The sequence below is a fragment of the Erithacus rubecula genome (genome assembly GCF_903797595.1).
Source record: "Erithacus rubecula genome assembly, chromosome: 1".
Lineage (NCBI taxonomy): Eukaryota > Metazoa > Chordata > Aves > Passeriformes > Muscicapidae > Erithacus > Erithacus rubecula.
In genome coordinates, this window is record NC_136658.1 from 32,343,649 (window position 1) to 32,367,530 (window position 23,882).

The following is a 23,882-nucleotide window of genomic DNA, read 5'->3' on the forward strand; positions in this document are numbered from 1 at the left end:
GTGGCTGGCCCCCTTTATCCACTTAGCCCTCTGTTTTCTTGTACTTCTTCCTCTCTAATTTTAAACCTCTTCTGTCCTTCCCTTTTCCACACCTTATTTTCCTCACCTAGAACTCTCCTAAGTCTTGTTAGGGGCTGAGCTCCTCTGGGAGAAAATAACTTTTCTGTGCAGCAGACATGCTGGAGCATGTACAGCTTAGTAATGGCAAGTAAAATGTCTGGTGAGTGGCCTTGTGCATATTGGAGTATTTGATGTCCAGGAGAAGATTTGTACACAAATTTAGCTATGATGGTCAGTGACCACTAACTTGATTACATATTGTTGAGATAAGAACCAGAATACTTTCCACATCTCTGCTGCCAAATAATTTAGCTTTGATGTGGAAATTACAGGTTTCATTACGTCAGGAAACTTACAGAGAATGTAATAAAGATATTTCATATAACTGGTAAAATATGCTCTGCTTCTGGAAAAAGATGATGAAATACTTGATGTTTTAAAGTAGTATTGCATGACATTAAACATTTTCAGAGTACTTCTGTGTTGCAGTTGTGCATTTTAATGTAGTAAAAATATTCTTACAGTATTTCTTGTACCATAGGTCTTTTCATTACTGCCTATTTAAAGCAAGAGAGCACTGCAGCCTTTACACGCTTGTTTTAAAGAGGATTATGTGTCAGCATTTTTCTCAAGCTTTCTTTTGGCTTTCTTCAGTTCCCTAGTAAAGCTTTGATTATCTCTGCTGTTATATATTAATAGGTAATCTTGAAAATAATCAATTTTTTTAGAATACTGAGGCAATGTAGAGAAATTACTTTCAGAGTAACTTTCAAGTTCAAGATTTCATTATTGTGTCAGAAATTAGATTGATTGAAGGTGGATCAAAGTGATATTTTTCTCTCTGCTTGGATTTAAGTTGAAATTTTTTTTAAAAAACCTCAAATTCTCTCAAACTGATGCAAACCAGTTTTTCCTACCAAGAAAGCTCAAAAAGTATTTGGAATAGTTTGCTGAATATTGACTGGGCTTAGATTGGGACTGGTTGGTGATGATCAGTCAGGCTGCATTAGCTTCTTCTCAGGGTTTACATTGTTAATCTATGCGAACAACAGTTACATCAATTTTCTTTGCTTGAACTTGGGAGGGGAGGCAGAAATTATCTCAGCCATTCAAAATGTCTTATTTTTCATTTTTCATTTTTCTGCAGCAAAATTAATTGGATATGAGGGCACTCATAAAAGCACAGGGTTCTACTGTGCTCTTAGTTGTAGAGTGCAGGGGCTGTGGCTCCCTTCCCATACATACATTGAAGAGCCCTCCAAGATTTTAAGAGAAATAGCAGATCCTTCTGCTGCTATACAAATACTTGTAAAGCATCTGAGTCATGCATAAAAAGCTTGTCCTGGGGAATCCACATTGGTTTAAAAATGTGCACATACTTTGTGTGTGAATATTCCTCATTACTGATTTTTACTATTAGCACAGGCATTTTCTCCATTTCTTTAGGGTTGCTTCCTCCTGCAGCTAAGTACATCCTCAGATGAATAACTGCAAATTCAGTTACACAAGTGCAAGCCCAGTGACACCAGTGGGATTGCAGCAGTGCTACTTTCAGTACAGTTTAGCCTTCAGTTCTTGTGCTAGAGTTAACACAAAGAACAAAAGAATGCATTGATTGTGTTTTTTCATAGGCAGTGGGGTGAGAGAGCAGTGAAAGAAGTATTAACTCTCAAAGCTAAACAAAGGTACTTGTAGGCAATTCAAGGCACACAGATATGAGTCAGAGTATGTTCTGCTGAGCAAATTGTAAGAGATTAGATTATGCTGGTTGTGGATTTATTTATTGAGGAAATGTGGTATACCTATTATGCCTATTACATATATTTCATTATATAATGACTGTATAAACATGTCACAATGCCAAAGAGTGAAGTTAATTAGTGTTATTCTTTCCTTGCCTAAAATTTTGCCAGTTAGTATGCTCTGGGTTTTTTCCCTAAATCTGAGAAACATTTATTACTCATGTTTAAATGAATCAAACTTATCCCACATGTAATAGTTTCTGCCTTTAAACACTCATACAGTTACCAACTTTTAAAAACCAATTATGCAAATTGAAGTATTAAATATTATTAAAATTAACTTTAAGTTCCAATTTACAAGTACTTTATAATCTTTGTTGATGAAATAAGGTCAATCAAGCAACAGCTATTTTCCATTTTTGAGTATATTTTGCATGGAATGATTACACCAGAAAAATAATTTCTAGAAATGTCTGAACTGTTCAAATTTTTTGAAAGGTTTGATGGATTTTCTTCTAAATCTAAAATAGACAGAGATAGAAGAACCTAACAAATGGAGTGTTTATAACTCATATATTACCATGTCAGCAATGGCAGAAGCACAGAAGAAAACAAGAGGCAAAGTAATTGTGAACTCCTGAAGCTGTCCAGTAAATGACCTGAACTGCACAAGAAAGAATGTGATTTTTGTGGGAACAAATTGCTGCATCCAGTTCTTTGGAACCTACCACTTCAAATTTCTGCACTGATACACCTTCTAAGTTTAAGATTCTATGAAAATTCTTCATTTTTTGTATCAGAACTGTTTGGAAGGGGACCTTAAACATCACCTAGTTCCAAGAACTCTGCCATTTTTTTTAAGAATAATTTTTTTAGGTTGCGTTTCCTGGAAGTTTATAAAGTTCCCCCATAACATCAGTGGACAAGCAGGTTCTTAAACAATTCCAACCAAAGATTAAGACACATGGCATAAATCTTCCCCTTGATTCCTCTCTCCAGTACCTGTAAAAAACCCCAAAATCTAGATCACTTCTTAACTTGGATATCTACCCTTTAGATAGGTAATATAATAATGTGAAGTTCTTTCTGCATAAGAGAGAAAGTTGTAAATACCAAAGCTGAACTGTGCACTCTTCTTCTTTGGTTGGTACTAATTTTGTACAAGGTGGAAGTGCTAGCCTAAACAGAATTCACACACAGATATAATTTAATTTCCATTTACTGTGGACCCCACTTGAAATTATGGTCTCTGCTTTTATCTGCTTTTGCATTAGGCTTATAAAACTAGGAAGTTTGTGTTGAGTCTGTATTAGCTGTATTAAGTGCTTACACTTAAAATAATGCTTCCATCAAAATATGGGCAAAACAAGAGGTGAAAAAAAAATGATGGCTCATTGTAAACCTCATAAAATAATAAGAATACCTTGGAGAAGGGCATCAGCAATTTTTTTTTTTCATGCTGTTGAAAGTGTCTGCTCTATGGTGACAAAACAGCTTAAAAAAGAGTAAATATAAATTGTTGCTGAGTAGCAAAAAGGATTATGAAGAATGAGAGCAGTGAGTAGGGGAAACCAGAAGAGAATCCCTTATTTTGACAAGGACTTGAAACTATGGTCAAACAGATGAAGCATTAGTGAAAAGAATCAAGGAACATGGAGTGTATGAGTGGCTTAATAGGAGTTGTGGGAGAAGATTGTTTCAAGTTTAGTTGGAAAAGATGAGAAGGTAGAAAGCTAGTAATGAACAAGGCTTTGGGTGAAGGGTGATTAGATAAAGTAAGTTCAAATTTATATGTATATGTGTGTGTTTCTATGTGTGAGAGGAAAATGGAACAAATTTGGGAGGCAGTAAGAAGGAAGACAAAAAACCTGAAAGGAACAAAAATCAGAAAGCAGTGGAAGCTGACTTGGAGACATGAGAAGTTGTGATTACAGCTGGGGGATTGTGATGCACAGTAGACAAGAAAACATGACTGTTGTGAACAAGATATGAGAAGTGGGGTAGAGCAAGATAAAATTGCCATTTGGGAAACAATCAGAGAAGAGTGACCATGGTTACTTGCTAGATTAGTCTTTTCTCCAAGGGAATGAAAACAAGAAAAGCCAGGATAACAGTGAGAGAGGCAGAAAGAGGAAAGGGTGAGTATCGTGAAAATCACTGGAGAGGAGGCTGAACAAAAATTAGGTCCTGAAGGATATAAGAGACATTTGAAAAAGAAAGGAGGAGTGAATATAGCACCCTTTGAGATACAAGGTAGTCTTGGCTGCATATCTTTGCAGGTGTTGACCAAGAGCTGGATTTGGCTTCTTGGAGCTCTGCTAATTATGTGTTGAGGGTGTTATCTTCCCTAAAGGATGTACAGTGACTGGTGGTTAGATCTGATCTATTCCTGATAAAGCATAAATTTCTTTGAAACCTCTATGGTTTTTTACTCTTTGTTCTTCACACCAGAACAGTCATATTACAAGAAAATTTTAGATTATGGTACATTTCGATTCAAAAACTTAACATGTTTTCCTTGTTTCCTAAATGAAGTATGGGTAAATAGAAAGAAATGGGCTTAGTTATACACCATAATTAAAAATAGGTGTGGGATATCTCACATAAAAAGTCCACAAAATGTACTCACTCAGATAAAAACTAGCATTAAATACTTTCTGGCAGCCTTTTTAGGACAGCTTGAAAATGCAAACTCACCACATTTGAAATCAGGAGAGTGTTTTCTGTATGTTTATATGCAGTAAGAAAGGAAACTTCTAATGATTTTGGAAAGCAATATCAAAAGAACATCAGCAACTCTCCTTTGACAATTATTAAAGAATGAATCCAAATCTGGAGTTGTCAGAGGGTTAAATAAGGATTGCTCTTTAGCTTTGGTGACAAAACAGAAATTGTGAAAGGCTATTTAATACTTGTTAGATACCCAAATGGGCTTGCTGTTTCTGAAATGTAAAATGACATGGTCTAGTGGAAGATGTCCCTTCCCCTGGCAGGGGGTTTGAAAATAGGTATCTTTATGGTCCCTTCCAAGACAAACCATTCTATGTTTCTCTAAGTCTATTACCATCTTAATTATACAGTCAACTGAAAATTTCTGTAGGACCAATATATGCTGAAGTTACTTGTACAAGAATTTGGCAATTTTGTATTCCACTGAGGTTTGGTGATGAGACAACTGGAGAAACCATAAAGAATATGGCTTTGGAGAAGCCAAAAGAATAAATTTTGCATGTTGAATGAAAATCAGTGTCAGGGTAGTTATCTTCCTATGCATATGATAACAGAAGTAGAAGCAGCAGTCTTCTTTCTTACCGTTTTCTAAAAAACAATGCCCAATTAAATACGATTAAAATGAGTTTTGCTTGTAATAAAAATCTGTGTAAAAATCAGATGTAATTTTTAGGCAACACAATCTCTTCTTGAAAGTTAGACTTAGCATAACAAACAGCTCTGATGGCAATTTTTATTAGATAGGGTAGGTCCATGGATTTTGAAATATTGCAGTTGTATAAATTGTGTGTTTTGATTCTGTTGTTGCTGCTATCATAATACAATTTTTATCATTACAATTCACCTAATGAAATACATGTCTTACTGAGTGGATGCAGTTGCAGTGATGTAGAAGTATAGCAAGGAAGAATTACACAATGTTTACTTTTTGAGTGTAAACAAGTTCATCAAATCAAATAATTCGAGAAGTAAAACATAAGAGTATCAAATCACTATTGTTACTGTGAGAAAGAAATATCTTAAAAGGTGTTAATAACGTGGCAGAGTATGTGGCAGAAAATGAAAAGCCCAACAAATGTTTGTTTCAGGGATTTTAGGAATTTAGCGTCATCTGTAGAATTGATTTTCACGCTTCAGCTGCCTATGTCACCCTTAAAGTGCCATAAAGGAGAGAAAGTAAGTACTGTCTGGAAAGTAAGTGTCTTCTCATAAAGGAACAAACAAATCTGAGTTTGTCAGGTCCTTACTTTGGCATTCTGTATGCTGGGCTTTATTTCAGATTTTTCACAAAATCGTGTGTAAAAACCTCTCTTTACCTGTTACTTATTTCTCACACGACTGAAAGTGTCACTGAAGATGAGTAGAGCTTTTTTCTTGGAAAGGCAAGTGAGCTCTAATAGTGATGAGAGTTTTGCCAGAAAGTCTCTCTTGAATGATGAGTCGAGATAGTTACCCTACAAAGACATTTTCTTGTCAAATATTTTGGAAAGTCCTGTGGAATAACAGATGCAGCCCTAAATGAAAGGCAATGTTACCTTGCCTTTGCAAGGGGTATTTTTAAACATGGGAGCTTAATTAAAGTGTGGTAATTTATTCTAGAAGGGCTGTGCATTCATCAGGCTGTGGATCATGAACATATGCAAGGTCAGGAGGCTGGGAACCTTCTTGCATTGCAAGTGTGTTGGCCATGAGCAGAGCCCCTCAAAATTATCTACAGATTTCATGCACATCTGTTCCCATGTAGCACTTCTATGTTTTGTCCTGGTCAATAGTATCTTTTTACTTCAGCCAGCAATATGAATTCCTGGATGAGACAGAAGTTGATTCCAGTGCCCTGAAGAAGGGATGCAGTGGGTTGTGTCCTCCCATGGACTTCATTGTGTGTACCCCTTAGCCACTCCTGCTGCAGTCCTGTGGCCCCTTACTGTCACAGGTGCTGGGGAGCATCTTTCTCAAGGAGTGCACATCCATGTCCCAGATCAGAGACAGAGGCCAAGAGCAGTGTTTCTTGGCTTTTGGAGAAGGGGAAAGATTGAGTTGTTCCTTGTGGATATCCTGACTAGCTGGGTTTGTGGGAGTAGGTGCTGGGTATGTGCTGCCAGTTACAGGTGCAGACAAGCCCGAAAAAGCAATTGGAGAAGCTGCGGAACCGGAGATCCAGCCTTTCAGTGGTGCATGATTATGAAAGGCATGTGGCATCTCGTGAGCAGAAATTTGTTACCAGTCTATAGCCAGGAGAAATGCAGAGAAAACAGATTTAAGGCAAGTGCTCACCTATCTTCACACATCGTTTTTAGACTCTGTTTGTACACATTGAAAGGAAACCTCCAGGCACAATTCACCTCACCTACCTGAGATTTCTAACAGAGGATGAAATTAAGACCTTCACGTGCCTGTTTTTACTCACTTGAGTATAGAGTTAGATGACTACCTGACATTTCAGATTATAAATGTAAATTTTACTTGACATTAAAGATAGCTGTCATATTTCCAGAACTTGCACTCCAAGAAGCTTAGAATTTTTCCCAACCAGCTGGAAAATGTGGATGGTTTCTTTAAATGCAGAGAAGAGAAAACGGAATGAAAATGTTTGTAATTTTTCATAGCAATCTAAAACCATGGAGGCTGTGGTAAATTTTGCTTTCAGTTCTTGCTGCAGTCTGATAAAGTCATGCAAAGAGAGACACAAGAGTAGGTTGCCACTGCTTGCAAGAAATGGAAGTTGCAGATAGTTCAGACAGCTTGTTTAGGCGCATTGACAGGCCAGAGACTGTCAAGTTAAAAATGTACCAAAACAGAGGGTATGTCCATATGCTGCTAAATGAGAGCACCAACAAACCAGTTCCAGTGCTGGAGCCATGATTCTCTTCCTGCTTAACTGTTGGCTCACTCCTTGGCCATTTGCTTCCAGCAGGCTCCAGACAGAAATAGCCGTAAGCACTGAGACTTGGCTGAAAACTTACTATAATTTAGCATTGTAGGTGCAGCCAGAGAGTCTAAATATGAAGTAAAATGGTGCTAGCAATGAGTGGTACTGCATAAAGCATCATTCCACCTGCCTCAGGTGGGGACAGCATCTTATTAGATTCTTTATGAAATAACTGCACTGGTTTGCTGAGCAACCAGCAAAACAAACAGGGCAGTGAACAGCATATGCAGACATGTATGTTTAAATAACAAAAGGAGCTGGATCAAGATCAGCTTTTTAATTCATAACACCCCTGCTGCTATGGAGCCTGATAATGGATCTCTGCTGCAATTAATTTCGATTTGAATTGAAGGCATTTTGAGAATTGCCAATGTGGATGATAATGGAAACCCCTCAGATGGTCATAAGCAAGATATCGTTTGTGTGCAAATACAAATTGAGTATTCAGCTTGTGTTTTCTCCTTTCATCTTTCCACAGAGGTTGCTCACTTCTCATATCCCTCTTTTTCCCATTTTGCTGCACTAACGAGTTTTTAATGCAAAGGAAAAGCGATTATAAGCAGTGAAGCAAAGACAGCTTTATAGAGCAAGACTGAGGAATTGAAGACATAGATCAGAGCTATCCACCATCCTAAGATGAAAGAGAGGTTCATGAAAACAGACATATAGATAGCTTTGATTTCATTATCATTAGACAAGAAAGGACAAAAAATTCAATAGCTATAAAGATCTTCATACTTACTAAGTTGCCCATATTAATAAAAGAGTATATGTAGAAGGCATTAAAGTGATAGCATAGGAAGACATGCTGTAGTAATTTTTTTTACCTATCTCTGGTGTTAGTATAATCTGATGTCATTACCCAATCATAATAAATTTAAACCCCCAAGTATTATGCATGTATTAAATATTATATTCATTGATGCTGTGTTTTCATGCAATTGTTAAGCATGAGGTGTTTGTTTGACTTTTCCCTCTCTTACCCTTTCAACACAGATTCTGGGGATTGTATTTCTATTACTGATTTCATGGTTTATCAGATCTTGAATTGTAAACAAATTAAATAGTTGGTGGATTTTAGAGTAAGCTTTTGTTTGGCAGGTACATGTACCTTGTTAAAATATTCACAAGAGAAGTATCTAATTACATTTGAAAGGTGCTTGACTAGATAAAGAATGATTTATGTACAGTGTTTTATGATTGCAGTTAGGAATCTAATACATCAAATTAGCAGTTGGGAGTGGGGAGGAGTGATAAATGTTCTTGTTTTGAGAAATAACAAATTCGTGCCTCCAGGATGAAGTTCATCCCAATGCTTTCCTTGAGTTTAGGTATTGAAAAATATTTTTTTTTCATTAAGTATAAATTAAGTAAAACACTAAAGCAAAGCTATTTTCCAGGGCATATCCCATCATTACAAAAACTAGAATAGCATGATTAATATGTTTTTCTTCTTTTTTTAAAATTCATCAATACTTTTTGGCCAAATAAAAAAATTGCTGACTAGTTGTATCAAAGTGATGCTTTGAAATTCTTCTGAGATTTTAATGATAAATATATTTCCATTGCTCTGCAATTAACTTGCAATGCAGTGAGCCTTTGTAGCTTTCTCAGATGCTCTACTCTACATATTTAAGGAAGGAGAAAAGGAGGAAAGGTTTCTTGAGTGAGTTGCCGGAGGGACAAAAAAAATCCCTGTCAGACTGGAAGAAGTTTTGGAATACTGCTTAAATCAGTGTCATCTCTTCAGCTGATAGATTTCTTGTCCAGCACAATCCATTTTGGTGCTCTACATTTTTTAGCTTAATTTATTTTGACACTGGGACTCAGCATAGGAATTGCATTAACATTCTGTGCCTTTTTGCCATTCAGCTGTCTCTTGCAAAGGTCCTCTGTCATGTTCTTGCCCTAGGTTAATATAGTAAACAAGATGTATTTCAGTGTGTGTATCAGTGAGTGATTTTTACATAAGTACTGTGAATTTCCTGTCTGTTTTTGTATTGCAATGTAAATTGGAGCTTGTAAGACAATGCATAAATAATTTTTCTTCCATTGTGAGAATATTAGAAGCAGGTCTATTTTACTTGAAACTATTAGTTTGGAAACTAAACATTAGCACAAAGTCCACAAACATACTCCATCAAATATCAGTCTTATTATGTTGGTGATTTATATAGCCATTACATACTGAACTTTTACTGCCTTCAGTTTATAAGCCTGATTATGCACCCTCAAGGCAAAGGGCAGTTAAGCAGTCTGTACTTTAGAGCTCCTCAGCTATATGTTGAAAATGTGCTTCAGTATCCAATGGTACTGGAACAGCTGTACAGTACGCCTATGAAGTTGCCTTCCATGTAGATTTAAGGAATTTTCTGATTTCATTTTCTTTAGGTCAATGGAACAGAAATTGAATATGAATTTGAAGAAATTACTTTGGAGAGGGTAAGTATAATTTATTCTCTCTTATAGGAAAATATAATGTGAAACAAAATAACGTGATTAATTATGAAATTAACAGTAATTAAGAATAAAATTGTTTATATTTTGAATAAAGATGTCCACTGTTTATTCTGAACTATAAAAATGTGGGTGATACAACAGAGAAGTCTTCCATGCCATTAAGAAGTTTCAGATTTAGCTACTTGCATTCAAAATTCTTCCTCATAACTCTGCCAGGGCTCAGTTGGGTGTTTGGTTATTGTGAAGGGCCTCTATCACTTGGTAACAGCCTTTTTAACTTGTCAACTGGAATTGTGGAATGTTTTCTCTTTAAAAATCTTTGGTTTCCTGATATATGTGGATGATAGAGGATACGTAGCGTTATACTATAAAAGAAAAATTTCAAAAGGGTTTTTAATGTTCAAGTGGCTTCATAAAAGCTGTAGACCATATCTATGTGTAAAAGATATGTTTACTCAAAGGCTAAAATATCTGAGCTGTAATCAGGGCTTGCAGTGAAGGCTTTGTTGGTAACGTAGCACCAAAGCCAAAGCAATATGTGCTGTACCATGTCTCCCTGGATTTGGTATTTTTTCCTTTCCTTTTGGTTATGTAGCTGTTGTCTTACTGTTTGTCTGACACAGATCAAGGCCATATGGGCCATGTAGGGTGTGAGAGAGAAAGTCTAAGCTTTGGCATATGTCATAATGCTTACAAAGGTTTCCAATGGATGCAAGAATGTCATTGCTGAATTCCTTTGGTATTCTACCAACATCTTGGGAATATGAAGTTTTTCCATCTTGAAGTACTGTTCAGCTTCTTTCTACAGGAAATGACTGAATAGAAGGCCAGATTTATCTTGATGTGGTTGATGCCATGTTAACAAATGCCTGTAAAGCAGCAAATTACCATTAAGTTAGATACTTAAATGATATAATTCACTGCACTTTTTCTGCATGTTATATTTTTAATTGTCCAGGATAATGAATTCCATAACCATTAAACTTAAAGGGATGCAAGTTTATGTTCTCATTGATTTTTCTCTCTCAGGCAAATTATGAAAGAGCAATGTATATTTTTATCATAGCCATCTTCATAACAGATTACATCTAAGGTTATAGGCACTTTTCATCTACTGTCTCCTGAGTTACTCACGCATCACTAGTTATTCATTGGACTAGAGTTTCCAAAGGTCACTGAACAGACAACAGAACACATGCCTCCTGGGTGATATTTTGAGAAGCACTTTATTTTTAACAGATGTGTAAGTTATCAGTGTACATACTGCAGAACCAATGTGATTTGCATCTCCTGTACCTGTCAGATGTGGATAATTGGTTATTCATGGTGCAGTGTAATATCAGCTAAAGGCTGAACAACAATAGCAAAAAGAGATACAGGTCTTAATGGACAATGTTTCAGTTGTTTTCTTGATGATGCTGGATCTGTGGCTTCTGATTAGTACTGCTTGAAATGTTCTGTCACATGTATCAGTGTTTTGTCTCAAAGGCAGTGTGTCTGCTGGTTTTTGTGTGAGATATAAAACACAAGTGATTGCCTTTAAATAGCTGTCATTTATGGCAGACTAAAAGCATCTTCAGAAAAAAAAAAACATTCTCCACGTTGATTACCCATTTTCTTCCACAAAACTGCTTTCAGAAATTAGAGGGAAATCATCTGTCTGTATTAAATGGCAAAGCTACAAAATAGATTAAGATTGCTGCTGTTGACAGAAAAAAATGTAGCTTGCCCATATCAAACAACTGGTAATAAACTTTACATTTTAGTCCAGTTATTTGAGTTACAGAATTCTGCATCCCCAAAACCATAAAATATTTTGTTCAGTAGATTTATACACATTTTGAAATGGTCAGTATTATTTAAAGATTTTTAAATAGGAAAAAAAAAAAGATTGGGGGTATATTAGGGCAAAAGCAGTCTTACTTGCCCTATTTTTAATAATAGAATGAAAGGGAAGATGGTAAGGGACTGATTACTTCAGAGCACTTCCCAGTGCTTATTAGGAGATCACTTTCATCTATAGATGTCACGGATTTGTGGGACCTATTCCTGAAGAGAGGTAGTGGCTTTGGTAAGAGCCTTGCCCCAGGGTGAGGAGATACTCTGATCTCCTGGGGTAAAATAAGACTACTTGTGTGCATGTTGTCAGCAAGTGTCCAGTGTGGAGCTGGAGAGCAGATCAGCATGGTCCCAAAAATGCCAAGATAAAATGCCATTGATCTGGTGGGAAGGATGGTGCAGGGCTTGCTGAGCATCCCTGAGCTGCCCAAGACCATGCTGGTGTACCAGGAAGTTGACTGCAAGGTTGCAGGGGGCTTTTGAAGGAAGCTTTTTTAAAAAAATAATTCTCTTTGAAGTAATGTTATTCAGTTGTTTTTATTTAAAATGTTGTGCCCTAGTTTGCAGTTAAAAAATACCTGAGGATTTGAGATTAAAAGGCTTCAGTGAGACTTGACATAGATGATTAATTTGAGGCAGATCCACCTTAAATCTGTAGCCAGTGCTGTTCCAGGAGTTAAAGAAGTTGTGAGTACACTCCTGTCAGCCCTCTCTTTAGTGGATGCTCTTATCATTTTACTCTTCAGTTGTGCCAAGCCACTTACCCAGTACCTTCACCAATCTCTGAGCTCACTCTTAAATCATTTAGAGCTCTCATAAGAACACACTTGAATAACAGCTGCAGAGTTAAGAGAAAACAAACAAATTCTTTTATGTGGGGGGGTTGGAATAAAAGAAGGCAGTTTAAATTCCTTGACATACCTCAGAGAATATGTGAGATTCTCTGCCAACTTACCAGCATAAAATGCAGATCCAGGTGTAGACTAGAACTTTGTGATTCATGAAAAAAGTACAATGCCCAAATGCACACTCAGACAAAATCCTTAAGAATAAAATATTACCTTGCTCTAACTTGAACATTAAATACATTTTAAAAAGGAAACTCTACATAAAATAATTCATATTAGTGCAGTGATGTTAGTCTTCCATTACTGAAGGAATTGATAAAACCATACCCAGCACTATCAAGAGACTTACTTGCATTTGTAAATCAGTGGTCAGTGTAAGAGATAATGAAATAGTCTCTGGTACAAAGCATAACAAACTTTCCTAAGCTGGAGGAAACTTTTAATTGATTGAAGCTTGGAGACTGATGCTGAAGAGAAGATTTTAATAGGGGTTAGAATATCAGGCAAGATAAATAACCTGAAGAAAAATTAAGAAAGACAGTGGGTCACTTAATGATTCATATTGGATTCATGCAGAATTCAGAATCTGAGTTCAAATCTCAGGACCTTTTTGCTCATCTAACCTTGCCTGCTTTTTTAGATGTTGGACAAGAAGAGCACATTTATGATTAGTAGAGCTGTTTTCGATAGACTCTTTTCATGTTCTGTATGTATTTTCATTTTTTTATCTGTATAAAAGAAGAATATTAGTTTTTGTGGAATAGACTGTTTGGAAAAATCAAATTCTATCAACACTGAAATTAAAGACATCTAGTTCCCAGTGCATTTGCATCCTAAAATTGACTGACCTTGGTCAGTCAATCTGAAAACATTGAGCTCTGACTGAGAATTTTCCCAAACCTGAGACATGAATGAAGGGCCTCTATTTCTTTTTCTTTCATACTCCAGTGGATTTTCTGGCCTGTATAATAATTCAGGTTGCACTGAGAATGTCCCTGCTTTTTAATTAACCATATACTTTTACAAAGTATTTAGGAACCTGTTGTTTTGTTTCCTCCTCACTTTTTCAGATTTCATTGCAATTGCCTCTTGTCTCACCACACCTGAGGGAGAGACAGGTATGAATGCTCACTTAGCATAATTATTTCCTTAGAAAATCAGGTTAAATATATTCATAGAATCATATTCCAAAAGAGTAAATTCTCAATGATGATTTATTATCTTGGAGTGTGCTAACTCTAATAAATTTAATTCTGTATCCACCACAGGCTCTGTTCAGTGGAGAAACTAAAAAATCTACTCTGTTTCTTCTTTCCTTTGACTTGACAGTTCAGTGACATCAAGCACCACCACTACAAGATTTAAGTTTTCTGCTTGGAGATTGTAATTCTCTAAAAGATTTGGTTTCTACATTTCACCAAATTGGAGGTCTTACTCAAATCTTAACTGGAACTAGTCATAGGTGACCTTAGATTAGGTCAGCTGGTTAGAACATGGTTCTAAAAACACCATCAGCAAAGGTTCTGTGTTCAATCCCCATATGGGCCATTCACCCAAGAATTGGACTCAATGATCCTTGTGGGTCCCTTCCAACTCAGAGTATTGTGTGAAATTAGGGTTTAAAGGCTAAAATTTAAAAATCCTGAGGCAGCAGTGGAAAAAGTAATACTGGTACATTTCAGGAAATAATTTATTACAGGCCTCAGGTCTTAATTACTTTGATACTTGTAAACCTAAGAAATAATCACTACTGTGTTATTAATCATTCTTTTTTCATCACTAATTTCTTACACAACCATGTAGTTTTCAAAGATATGAACAGCTGCATTCCATTGAACACTGAAGAACAGTGAGATTAGATTGTATTTAATGACACAACTTTTTAAATTTGACTTGATATCATATTTTTAAATACTCATCTATATATATTGTTTTCGTAGTGATCACAGAATTATAGAACAGTTTGGATAAGAAGGGAACTTTAAAGGCCATCTCATCCAACCACCCTGCAACAAGAAACAGCTTCCCCTAGTTGCTCAGAGCCCTGTCCAACAGTGTATTGAATTTTTCCAGGGATGAGGCATCATCCCAGTTTTTCTGGGCAACCTCCTAATATTTCACAGCCCTCATTGTAAAAAATTCCTCTTTAGATGTAAGCTAAATCTACCTTCTTTTAGTTTAAAACCCTTGTCCTACATCTACAGACCCTATTAAAAAGAGGTCTATCCACATCTTTCTTATAAACCCCCTTTAGGTACTGAAAGGCTGCATTAACATCTCCACAGAACCTTTTCTTATCCAGGCTGACAGCTCCAGCTTTCTTAGCCTGTTTTCTCAGGAGAGGTGCTCCAGCCCTGTGCTGACCTTTATGGTGCCCTCTGCACTCAGCAGATCCACATCCTCCTTATGCTGGGGTCCCAGAGCTGGATGCAGCACTCCAGGAGGGCTCTCACCAGAGCAGAGCAGAGGGACAGAACCCCCTGCCTTGATCTATTGGCCAAGCTGCTTTGATGCAGGCCAGGATTCACTCAGGATATGTTCAGCTTCTCACCAGTCAAGGTCACCATTTGCTCGTATGTGTGGGAAAAAAGGTTTTCACTATTAGTCAGTAGTGAATCCTCTTTCTGCCTTTTTTAAAAGTCTTAGCAGTTCATACACCAATATGCTTTGACCTCTCAGGACTGAGAGTGTAGGACATTACAGTGCCAGGAAAGTCCTCCTTTTATTTCAGAAGTGAGAGTGGAAAGGAGTGGTGAAGAAATGGCCACTAGGAAAAGTATTTTCAAAGTTTAAGAGCGTATGCCACAGGTGCCTTTCGAGAGTCCAGAGTGCAAAAATCAATATCCAACCATCAACAGCCCCCGTGGAGTAGTCTGGCATCTTCCAAAAGGAGAAAGTAAATCTTTTAAAGTGAGTGTCCCTCAGGTACCTGATGAGCTCCACCAAACTCAGAGTTGCTCTCTGAGTGTTTATTTTTGCAGAACTGTGAATGATTTCTTTACAGTTGAAAGCTTTCTCTGTGCCCTTAGTACATTTCTTCTTTGATAGGCTTTGCCTGCTTGCTACCTAGGTGGTAGTTACTCTTGCAGCCTCAGACTGAAATAAGTGATAATTTACAGAATAATCCTTCTTATTGACTAGTTTATACTAGATTGATGGTAGAATAGTGACCTGCAGGTGTTTATTGCTAGAAAGCTCACCCACAGGATTTTTTTTCCTGAAAGGGGCCTACAAGAAGAGGCAGAAGTGTTTATTTATGGTACTGAGTTATCAGCAAACAGAAAATGAAAATCCCATCTTTCTCATAGTTGTTCAAACAATTTGAAATACTGATGTCTTGTGTATCCATATAGAGTCTCTGTAGTGTATTTCTCTGTGTATAACACAAAATTCTGTGAAATAAGAAATTAAGAAATATCTTTGAAGATACATGTGTAGTGCATGCAATCCCTGTGCAGGAAATTCTGTTCTGCATTCTAATTCCAATCACATCTTACTTTAGCATTGAGACTGATGGTCAGTTGTGTCAGTGGCTCTTGTTTACCTTCAGGGAGGTTTGTAAGTACTGGAAAGGGCAGGCTCTGGCCCCTGAATGCAATGGATGAAACACACTCTGTGTGTTCTCCTTTCATCTCTTCTGTCTTACCAGATTTTGCCTTGACCTGAGGCTGTGCTGGAGTGATCAATAAAAGAAACTAAAGGGGTCTGCTGTGAAGTCCTGCTAATGGGATGCTGAAATTCCAGGTCAACATTTCCTGAAACCACTGCAGAATTTGGTTGCTTTACTTGAATGACCTAAATTAAGATACTTTGGAAGGGTCTGGGTTTTTTTTTTATTATTTTCTTTCACCTCAGAGCAGCCCTGATTTGGTACCCAAAATATAACTAATCACTGGGAAATTTTGTTCTTATTCTGTCAGAGTCATTATGCTGAAACTATTCTTGGTTGTAGGGCTGTACTGCATGTCTTGTGGGGGCCTGTTCCACCAGTGTGTGGTAGAGGTACAAAACGTGCCAGTGCAGGGTGGGCTTGGAAAAGAACAAGAGGTGGGAGAGGGTGTGCCCTGCCTTTTGAGAAACAGAGGCTCCTGCCTCATGTTCTTAGCTGTCATCCTCCACATTAAGTGTCTGGGACTGGAAATCACTAAACCCACATAACTTACTGAAGTGTATTGAAAGTGAAGGCTAAGAGAAGTGAAGCTGTCAGATGTTAAACCCCTCTTAGAAGTGGAAACAAACTATTTTTATTTGTTATTATTGAAGTTAGCAATTATATGGCTAAGGAGCATGAAGAGGTAGTACTGATGCAGCACTGATATCCTGGAAGCAGTGGCAGGACTAGGACTGGTCTAATCTCCAGATAGTGATATCTGGACTGCCTCAGACTCCATGCTGCCAGAAGAATTTGGGTTATCCAGGGAAGATGCTTAAGAAAGCCAGTGGCTTTCCCTTGAACCTTTGTTTATAAGGAAAATTTGCCCTGTATTTCATCATTGCTACAGCTGTGGAGAGGGTACATCCTTTCCCAGCTGTGTAGTGGCAGCACTTCACATCCCAATAGGCATGACAGGAAATCTGCAAAGCTGTGAAAAAGGAGACAAAGGAGAGGAAAAGGCTATAAGTGAATAGAGGGGGGAAAAACCTGCTACACTGCTGAGAAAAAGAAGCAGAAATAACACTATACATTTAGGTCCCTCTAAGTGCCCATCAAAGAAATAGTTATTTTCATATTATTTTCTTAGAATTCTGAATCTAAATGTCTGGAAAACACGTCATGGATGCTAGCTTGGGTAAACCAGAATGGTGTATTTCTTTGGATGTATCACTGAAATGTCATTTAAACTTCTCTAAGGGCATTTTTGCAGTGAAGGATGTATCCACCCATGCATGTGTGTTAGCTTTCTATTTAAAAGTAAAAAATACATAACTTGGCTTTACACCTGATGACTCAATGTTTCTAAGGCAAATAGTGACTCTATTACTATGGATTAATTAGGATTTTATTCATTTGTATATGTGATTTTGAATGTTTATGTATTCATTGATTCATTTAGGAATTTCTTCTGAGGGACTCACAGTTTTTTTTCAATGAGTCCTCAGGTCCAGGCAAGATTAGGAGACTTTTTTTGTTAAGTGAGGAACTCTAAATAACTGAATATTTTGTTACAATGTTGTTACAATTGTTTTCAAAATAATTTGAAGCTTTGAAGAATGCTTAACCAAAGAAAACTAGAGACTGTCATATTTTTTTTTATAAATTTAATAACAGTCACTTGACACACTGAGCTGTTTTGTTCTCAGAGGAGTAAACTTAATTCTCTGATATATTGAATTGCAGGCCTGAAGTTACTTAAACTCTGCTTTAAAAACTCACAGAGAACTTGCTCAGGGAGAGCACATCAGTAGAAGATACAGACACTAGAAAGAAGACTCTAACACAATACTATAAAGTGTTCTCAAAGTGAACAGAAACAAAATAAATCAACTGAGGGGAAAAAATACATGTATTCCATATCAAAACTCAAGAAAAGTTGAAAAGTTAATCATCATTTATTTAAGAGTTCAAAACCTACATTTGTGAATATAGGGGGGAAAAAAGCATTATTCATGTTTATCTCTACTTGAATCTTATCCCTTTAAGTGTGCCAAGATCACAGAGACCTTGAGTTACCTATTATTTGAAAAGGTACTTCATGCAAATCATAGCTGCCTCAAGGCAATGTTCTACTGCTGGTTCTTTTAAATTATTATTATTGTTATTACATTGACATTTTATTTTTCAGGTGATATCACCCATTTATTGTTTTTCTCTCATTTCCCAACTCACTCTCTCAACATTTAGGGAGTAATTCTGCTGCTGTTTTGTATTATTTACAACTTTACATGAAAATTGCCTTTACTTCAGAGGAACCTGTTTTTAAGATGTGGCCTTTCACTCTGTTTGTTATCTGTAGCTGAAGTCCAAGCTTTGTCTCACTTCTGTTTGATGTTTGGAAAGTGGGCATCTATTATAGGCAGTTTGTGAAGCTGCTTGACAGTGAAGTCAAATCTGCAGAACACTGTATTTTCTGAAAGGAATAGTTAAGTGTGCCATAGATAATATAGGTCTAAGGGGAAAAGAAAAAAAGCTTTCTACAGTGAAACAGCACTGCCTTTGGTATTATATCCCTGTTCTCCAGTCTGATGCAGATTTTTCCTCTCCAGCTTAATTTTGCCCAGAAATAATTTTGCAGGAGCTTAAACCAGATTTAAGGGTGTTCTCAGTGCTTGGATTGTGTCCCAGTTTTCAGGAAATGCAAAGAAATTGGCATTATGCTTCACACAGTTTGACTTTTCCAAACTGGCATTTTGGAACAGGCTGCCCAGGGAAACAGTGGAGTCACCATCCCTGAAAATGTTTGTGGGGAACTTCCAAGAGTAATTCAGTGGGATGGGTGGTGTTCAGTCAAAGGTTGGACTTGCTGGTCTTGGAGGTCTTTTCCAACCTTACTGACTCTATGTTTTGTGAAAATGCCTGTTAATGGAAATCAAATTGTACCACCCAAGATAACCTGAAATATCCCATCCTGTGGTACACCTCATCTATCAGCACTAGTCACTAATGAGCAGAGCTGCAGGTGTGACTTCAAAATAAACATTCCAGCTCTGAATAGAAGCTTCTGGACCACTAGTGGGGAGGGTCTGTATACACTATCTGTATACAATAAAAAATCACTTATATGTGTGTCTGAAATGCTGTCTTTTCCAATAAAGTATTTAGGAATCTTTTTGCAGAAAGACTGAGAAAGCAGTGCAGAAAGAAATATGAGGTACAAAGCATTGGTTTGACTCGGTTTTCACTTAGTTTTGCACCTGTCATTGGCAAATAGCATGTCGATTTAAAATATGTACAGTTAAGTAAATGGGGAAAATGAACCTCAATCTGCCAGTAGAAAATGACTCATTCTGGAGATGATAATAATCACCTTTAAGCAAAGATGGTCATTTTTGAGGCAGGACTTTAAAAAGGCATCTTTGATGTACTGGATTTGTCTCTTAGGAAAAGTAATGTTTTTCATTGCAGAAAATTGCTTTTCATTTTTTTTTTTATAATACAGAATCAGTTGTAATGCATAAATTAGGGCTGCAAAACCTTGAGGAATCAGTGTGCCATTTTGGTAGAAAAAGATATTGTCAAGATGCAGAGAAATAAGGGGGAAAAGTGCTGGATTACCCAGACTGAATTCTGCAACTGTTGTTGCTGTGCACCTTAACACATTATCCCAATAAAAAAATTCTATTTTGTTCTTTGGCTGCAGCATTGCAATTATTTTCTGTTCATATGCATTTGTATTTGAAGAAGTCACAGGATCATTTTCCACTTAGAACTACCCCTTATAACTTATTTTTGTGTCTATAAAGGAAATAAAAGATTTTTCTGGTCATAAGAGGGCTAAGAATTTATCTGACATACTGTTTTTGGCAAAGTAGTTTTGCAGGAGCAATGGCCCACTTTGTAGCATGTGAAGGTTCTTGGATATTGTATGATATAGACTGTTTCCTCTCAATTTTTCCCCGTTTTTAAAACTGAAACTAGATGTCAAATGGATAAGGTAACTCCAGGTATGTGAAGCAATAAGCAGATGAAAAGCAATTGCATGCTGCTGCATGTTTCATGTTGCAAGATAGTGCATTACCCTAAGAATTTGACCTAGCTGGTGAGACTCAGGCATGGCTTCAAAGTCACCTTATGCAACTTAATGTGATATATGAAATCTGACTGAACTCCATGTATAATTTATTTTCTGAGTGCTTCTTAAGTTTGCAGAGTTTATGTTGTTCCACATTTCCTATACCTCATCTGCAAAGGAGAAGAGAGCCCCTGGTAGCAATGTAATAAAAGATTGTCATTAACAGAGATTACATTTTATAGGAAAAAAACAAACAAACCACCAAAAAATAACCAACCCCTGCTTCCCCTCCCAAAACCAAACCACTAAAATAAAGGATGGGCTTGTAACTTTAATATTTGCTAATACTGAATAGTATTTTAAAGAGAAAATACTTATTTTAACTGTGAGGAGGATGTTCGTGTACTTTGTGTTTCCTTGTATTTCATGATGGGGAAACTTGCAGCACTGAAGAGCAGGACAGCTGTTAAAATAGCATGAAAACACACACGTCTTAGGATCTGTAGTCAGGTAGCCTACTTTTTGAAGTCCACTTTGAAAAGTACACAGTGAAGAATACCTATTTCATTGATATCAAGGACTTTAATAGTGCGGCAAAATTTACATAAGTTTAGGAATATGGGAGAGAAGATAGCATTTTTATACTCTTTAATGTCTCTTGAATTATTAAGATGGCTAAAATATGTGCACTTACTACTTGTCCATCCAAGATTTATTTAGGAATGATAATAAATATTTGACAAATAGATATTTTTATTAAATTTCCAAAGCAGAAATAAGCCTACAACACACAGTGAGGTATTTTTATGTATTTATGTCAATAAACATATAATTTAAACACTGAACATTGAAATCTTAATTGGGTTTTTAAACAAGGAGAAATGCTATACCTATGCAACTTATATTAAATGATTATGCATAGAGATTTCTTATTAAACATTGCCATGGGAAATCTAGAGATCTATTGTTACAATTCAAGTGGGAGGAAGGGATTTTTGGAAGGAAGCTTAGAAATGAATATGGCTTTTTCAAGTGTACTGCTCATTACAATGTGGCTTAGGGAGAAATGAGTGAGTTAAGACTCTGTGTGTGTGTAGATGTTGAGTAAAAAAGAAAATGTGACTGCTATATTGAGCTAAAGCAACAAAGGCCTTTAAAAATCAATGTCTCCTCTGTTTTCCACCTCCAAATGATTCCATTGCTTATCTCTCCCAGCAGCAGAGAAATATCCAACAAAACAGGCTGAGAAAACCCATGATCTTCCTGACACTTCAGTGCTATTTTAACTAGGTGGAAGGAAATCAGAGAAATTCAGATACAGCAAGGACTCAGTCCAATGTAATTGTGTATGAACAAACCCAGAACTGTCCTTAATTATGAGAATGAGCTAGGCCTTGATTTTCCAACCTGATTTCTGAAGGAGTTAGTTGAAGAGCATCTGCATCTCTTATGCTGAGATGTCAACAGATCTATGAGTATTGAAGAACTTTGAATATACTGAAAGAGAGCTAATGCCCTGGTGATGTTTAAAAAGGGTAGATGGATAGAGTGGTTGATCAAAGAGCCTGTGTAGGTTGGAGGACAAGGGCTGCTAGGCTGTTCTGGGTAAAACACTGGTATTTTACACTAGCTGAGTCTGCAGTCATGTGTCAAGAAAGAAAATGCAGCCTGTGTATGAAATCAAGGACTCTGAAAAGCAGTGAAACTGAAAAGAAGTCCTGGGCTTGACTGGTCATCAGCCAAACACAAATTTTTAGTCCAGTGTTGTAACCAAAGGTCTGGTGAAGACCTACAGTGCATAACTGAGAGCTGTAGAATGCAACAGATTTGGGGCTGTGGAAAATAACAGGAATTGGCACCTGGAATTTTTAGTTCAAATCTGCCTGAAAAAGATACTGATAACTGAAGTGTCTTTAGGGGAGACCCTGAGGGTTACTGTGACCTTGGAAAACATACTTAGTGAGAGACACAGATACCTTCATACATTTCTTTTCTTGGGGGAGGAAATTAAGAGGTGTCTTGGTCAGAGAAAACATAAAAGAGAAATAACCTTTAAGAGAATATTCTGCATCCTGTCTGGAAGGCAGTAACAGGACCTGATGGTTTGATGTTGAATTTAGACCTGTTGAGACTGGACACAAATGTGTTAATAGGTCAGCAATGGCAAGGGTGCAGGACTAAATGAAAATTTTTGGAAAGGCAGCTGATAAAAAAGGGCCAAAAAGAGCATATTAAAAGTATTAAGAAGGAGATAGCATTAATGAATTCAGAAAGGGTTGTCAGAGACTAGCTGATCTGATAAAGGGCAAAACCAGACATTTTGAGAAGGACAAGGGGCACACCAGGATGCCAGTGGTGAAGATCAGGTTCAGCCATGTTGGTGTATATATCTGACACATAGCTGTGGTTGTGGCATATTTTTAAGGGTTCAGCAAGGCATACTAAATGATCTAAAACAGCCTTTGCTGCCATCCAGAAAGCATTAAAGCTACAGTTTCTGTTTGAAAAACAGAGTTCTCAAGGAGTGCAAGGAGACAGATGTGTGCTCAGTTTCTATAAGGGTGGAAACTGCAAGCCTATCCTGGCTGGCTTTTGTCTCCTTTTTGCAGTAATTGCTCTGCATAAGAAAGAGACATTGTGGAATTAAGTGGCATTTTTCTCCAGAGAGGATTTAAGTAGGTCCTATAGCCTATATTAGGCAGGAGTTCAAGGTAGATGATCTAGCTGTGTCCTCTGTCTTAGATTAACTTTGAGGCATTGATTATGTACCTTGACATAATTATAAAGTAATTTTTTTTCAAAATTATATTTATAAATTAAATTTATTGATCTCCTTGTTCTGAGGAACAGAGTATTTCAGGTGGTAAATAGCATAAGCACTGCTGTTGAATGTTATCATTTCAATGGGGACCAGAGTCAGTAGAGGCCAACCCCACAAGTTCTTAATGCTTACCAAATGGTACATCAGGGTGTCATCACTGGAAAACATTCTTCCATAAATGGAGGCTGAACTGGATGTGGCTGAAGTGATTTTTAATAGGTTATTTGAAACTTTCAGGAAAAATTGTCTTTAGTTTGTTCAGATCTGTTCAGAATTTAGTGAAGGAGGGATCGAATGTAACCATAATGCATTTGTTAAAATTACATACTTATGAAAACAATTGCCAAGAAAAAGTGGTTGAAGTAACATATACTTGAAATAAACAAAACTTTAAATGAGAAGTAAGCATTAGACCAAAGCAACCTACATGAAGAGGAAATAAAAACAATAACAGCTGCTATGGGACTCAAATGTATGCTTTGGAATTTGTCAGATTTTCATTCCTGTTATATTATTCTGTTATGCTTAACAAACATTTTGCTTTTATTGTATTATCTCAGGTAAATCTACTCTCTAGATACCATGCCTAACTAGCAAAGGAGACATAGATTTAAAACTCTTGGTTCACTGATAAACAGACTGTGTGTATGAAAATGCAAAAGTCAAGTTGAATAATGAAGCACTACAGAGAGCACAACCACATTAAATATTTCTGAACAGAAATGTGCAATACACTGACAGTTCTATGATGCTAAATTTAGTCAGTGTTTTCCAATATACCAC

The 23,882-nt window shown here is 36.8% G+C and overlaps 1 protein-coding gene across 12 annotated transcripts in view; it reads left to right on the forward strand.

Annotated features, from left to right (window-relative positions):
- The window catches only part of DLG2 (discs large MAGUK scaffold protein 2), a 966,889-nt gene that overhangs the window by 596,193 nt on the left and 346,814 nt on the right, over positions 1-23,882 (forward strand). For all 12 annotated transcript variants that reach the window (XM_079303594.1, XM_079303596.1, XM_079303599.1 and 9 more), the window contains one exon: positions 9,853-9,903. In XM_079303594.1, the coding sequence (XP_079159720.1) occupies positions 9,853-9,903 (51 nt within the window). The remainder of the gene's footprint in view (positions 1-9,852; positions 9,904-23,882) is intronic.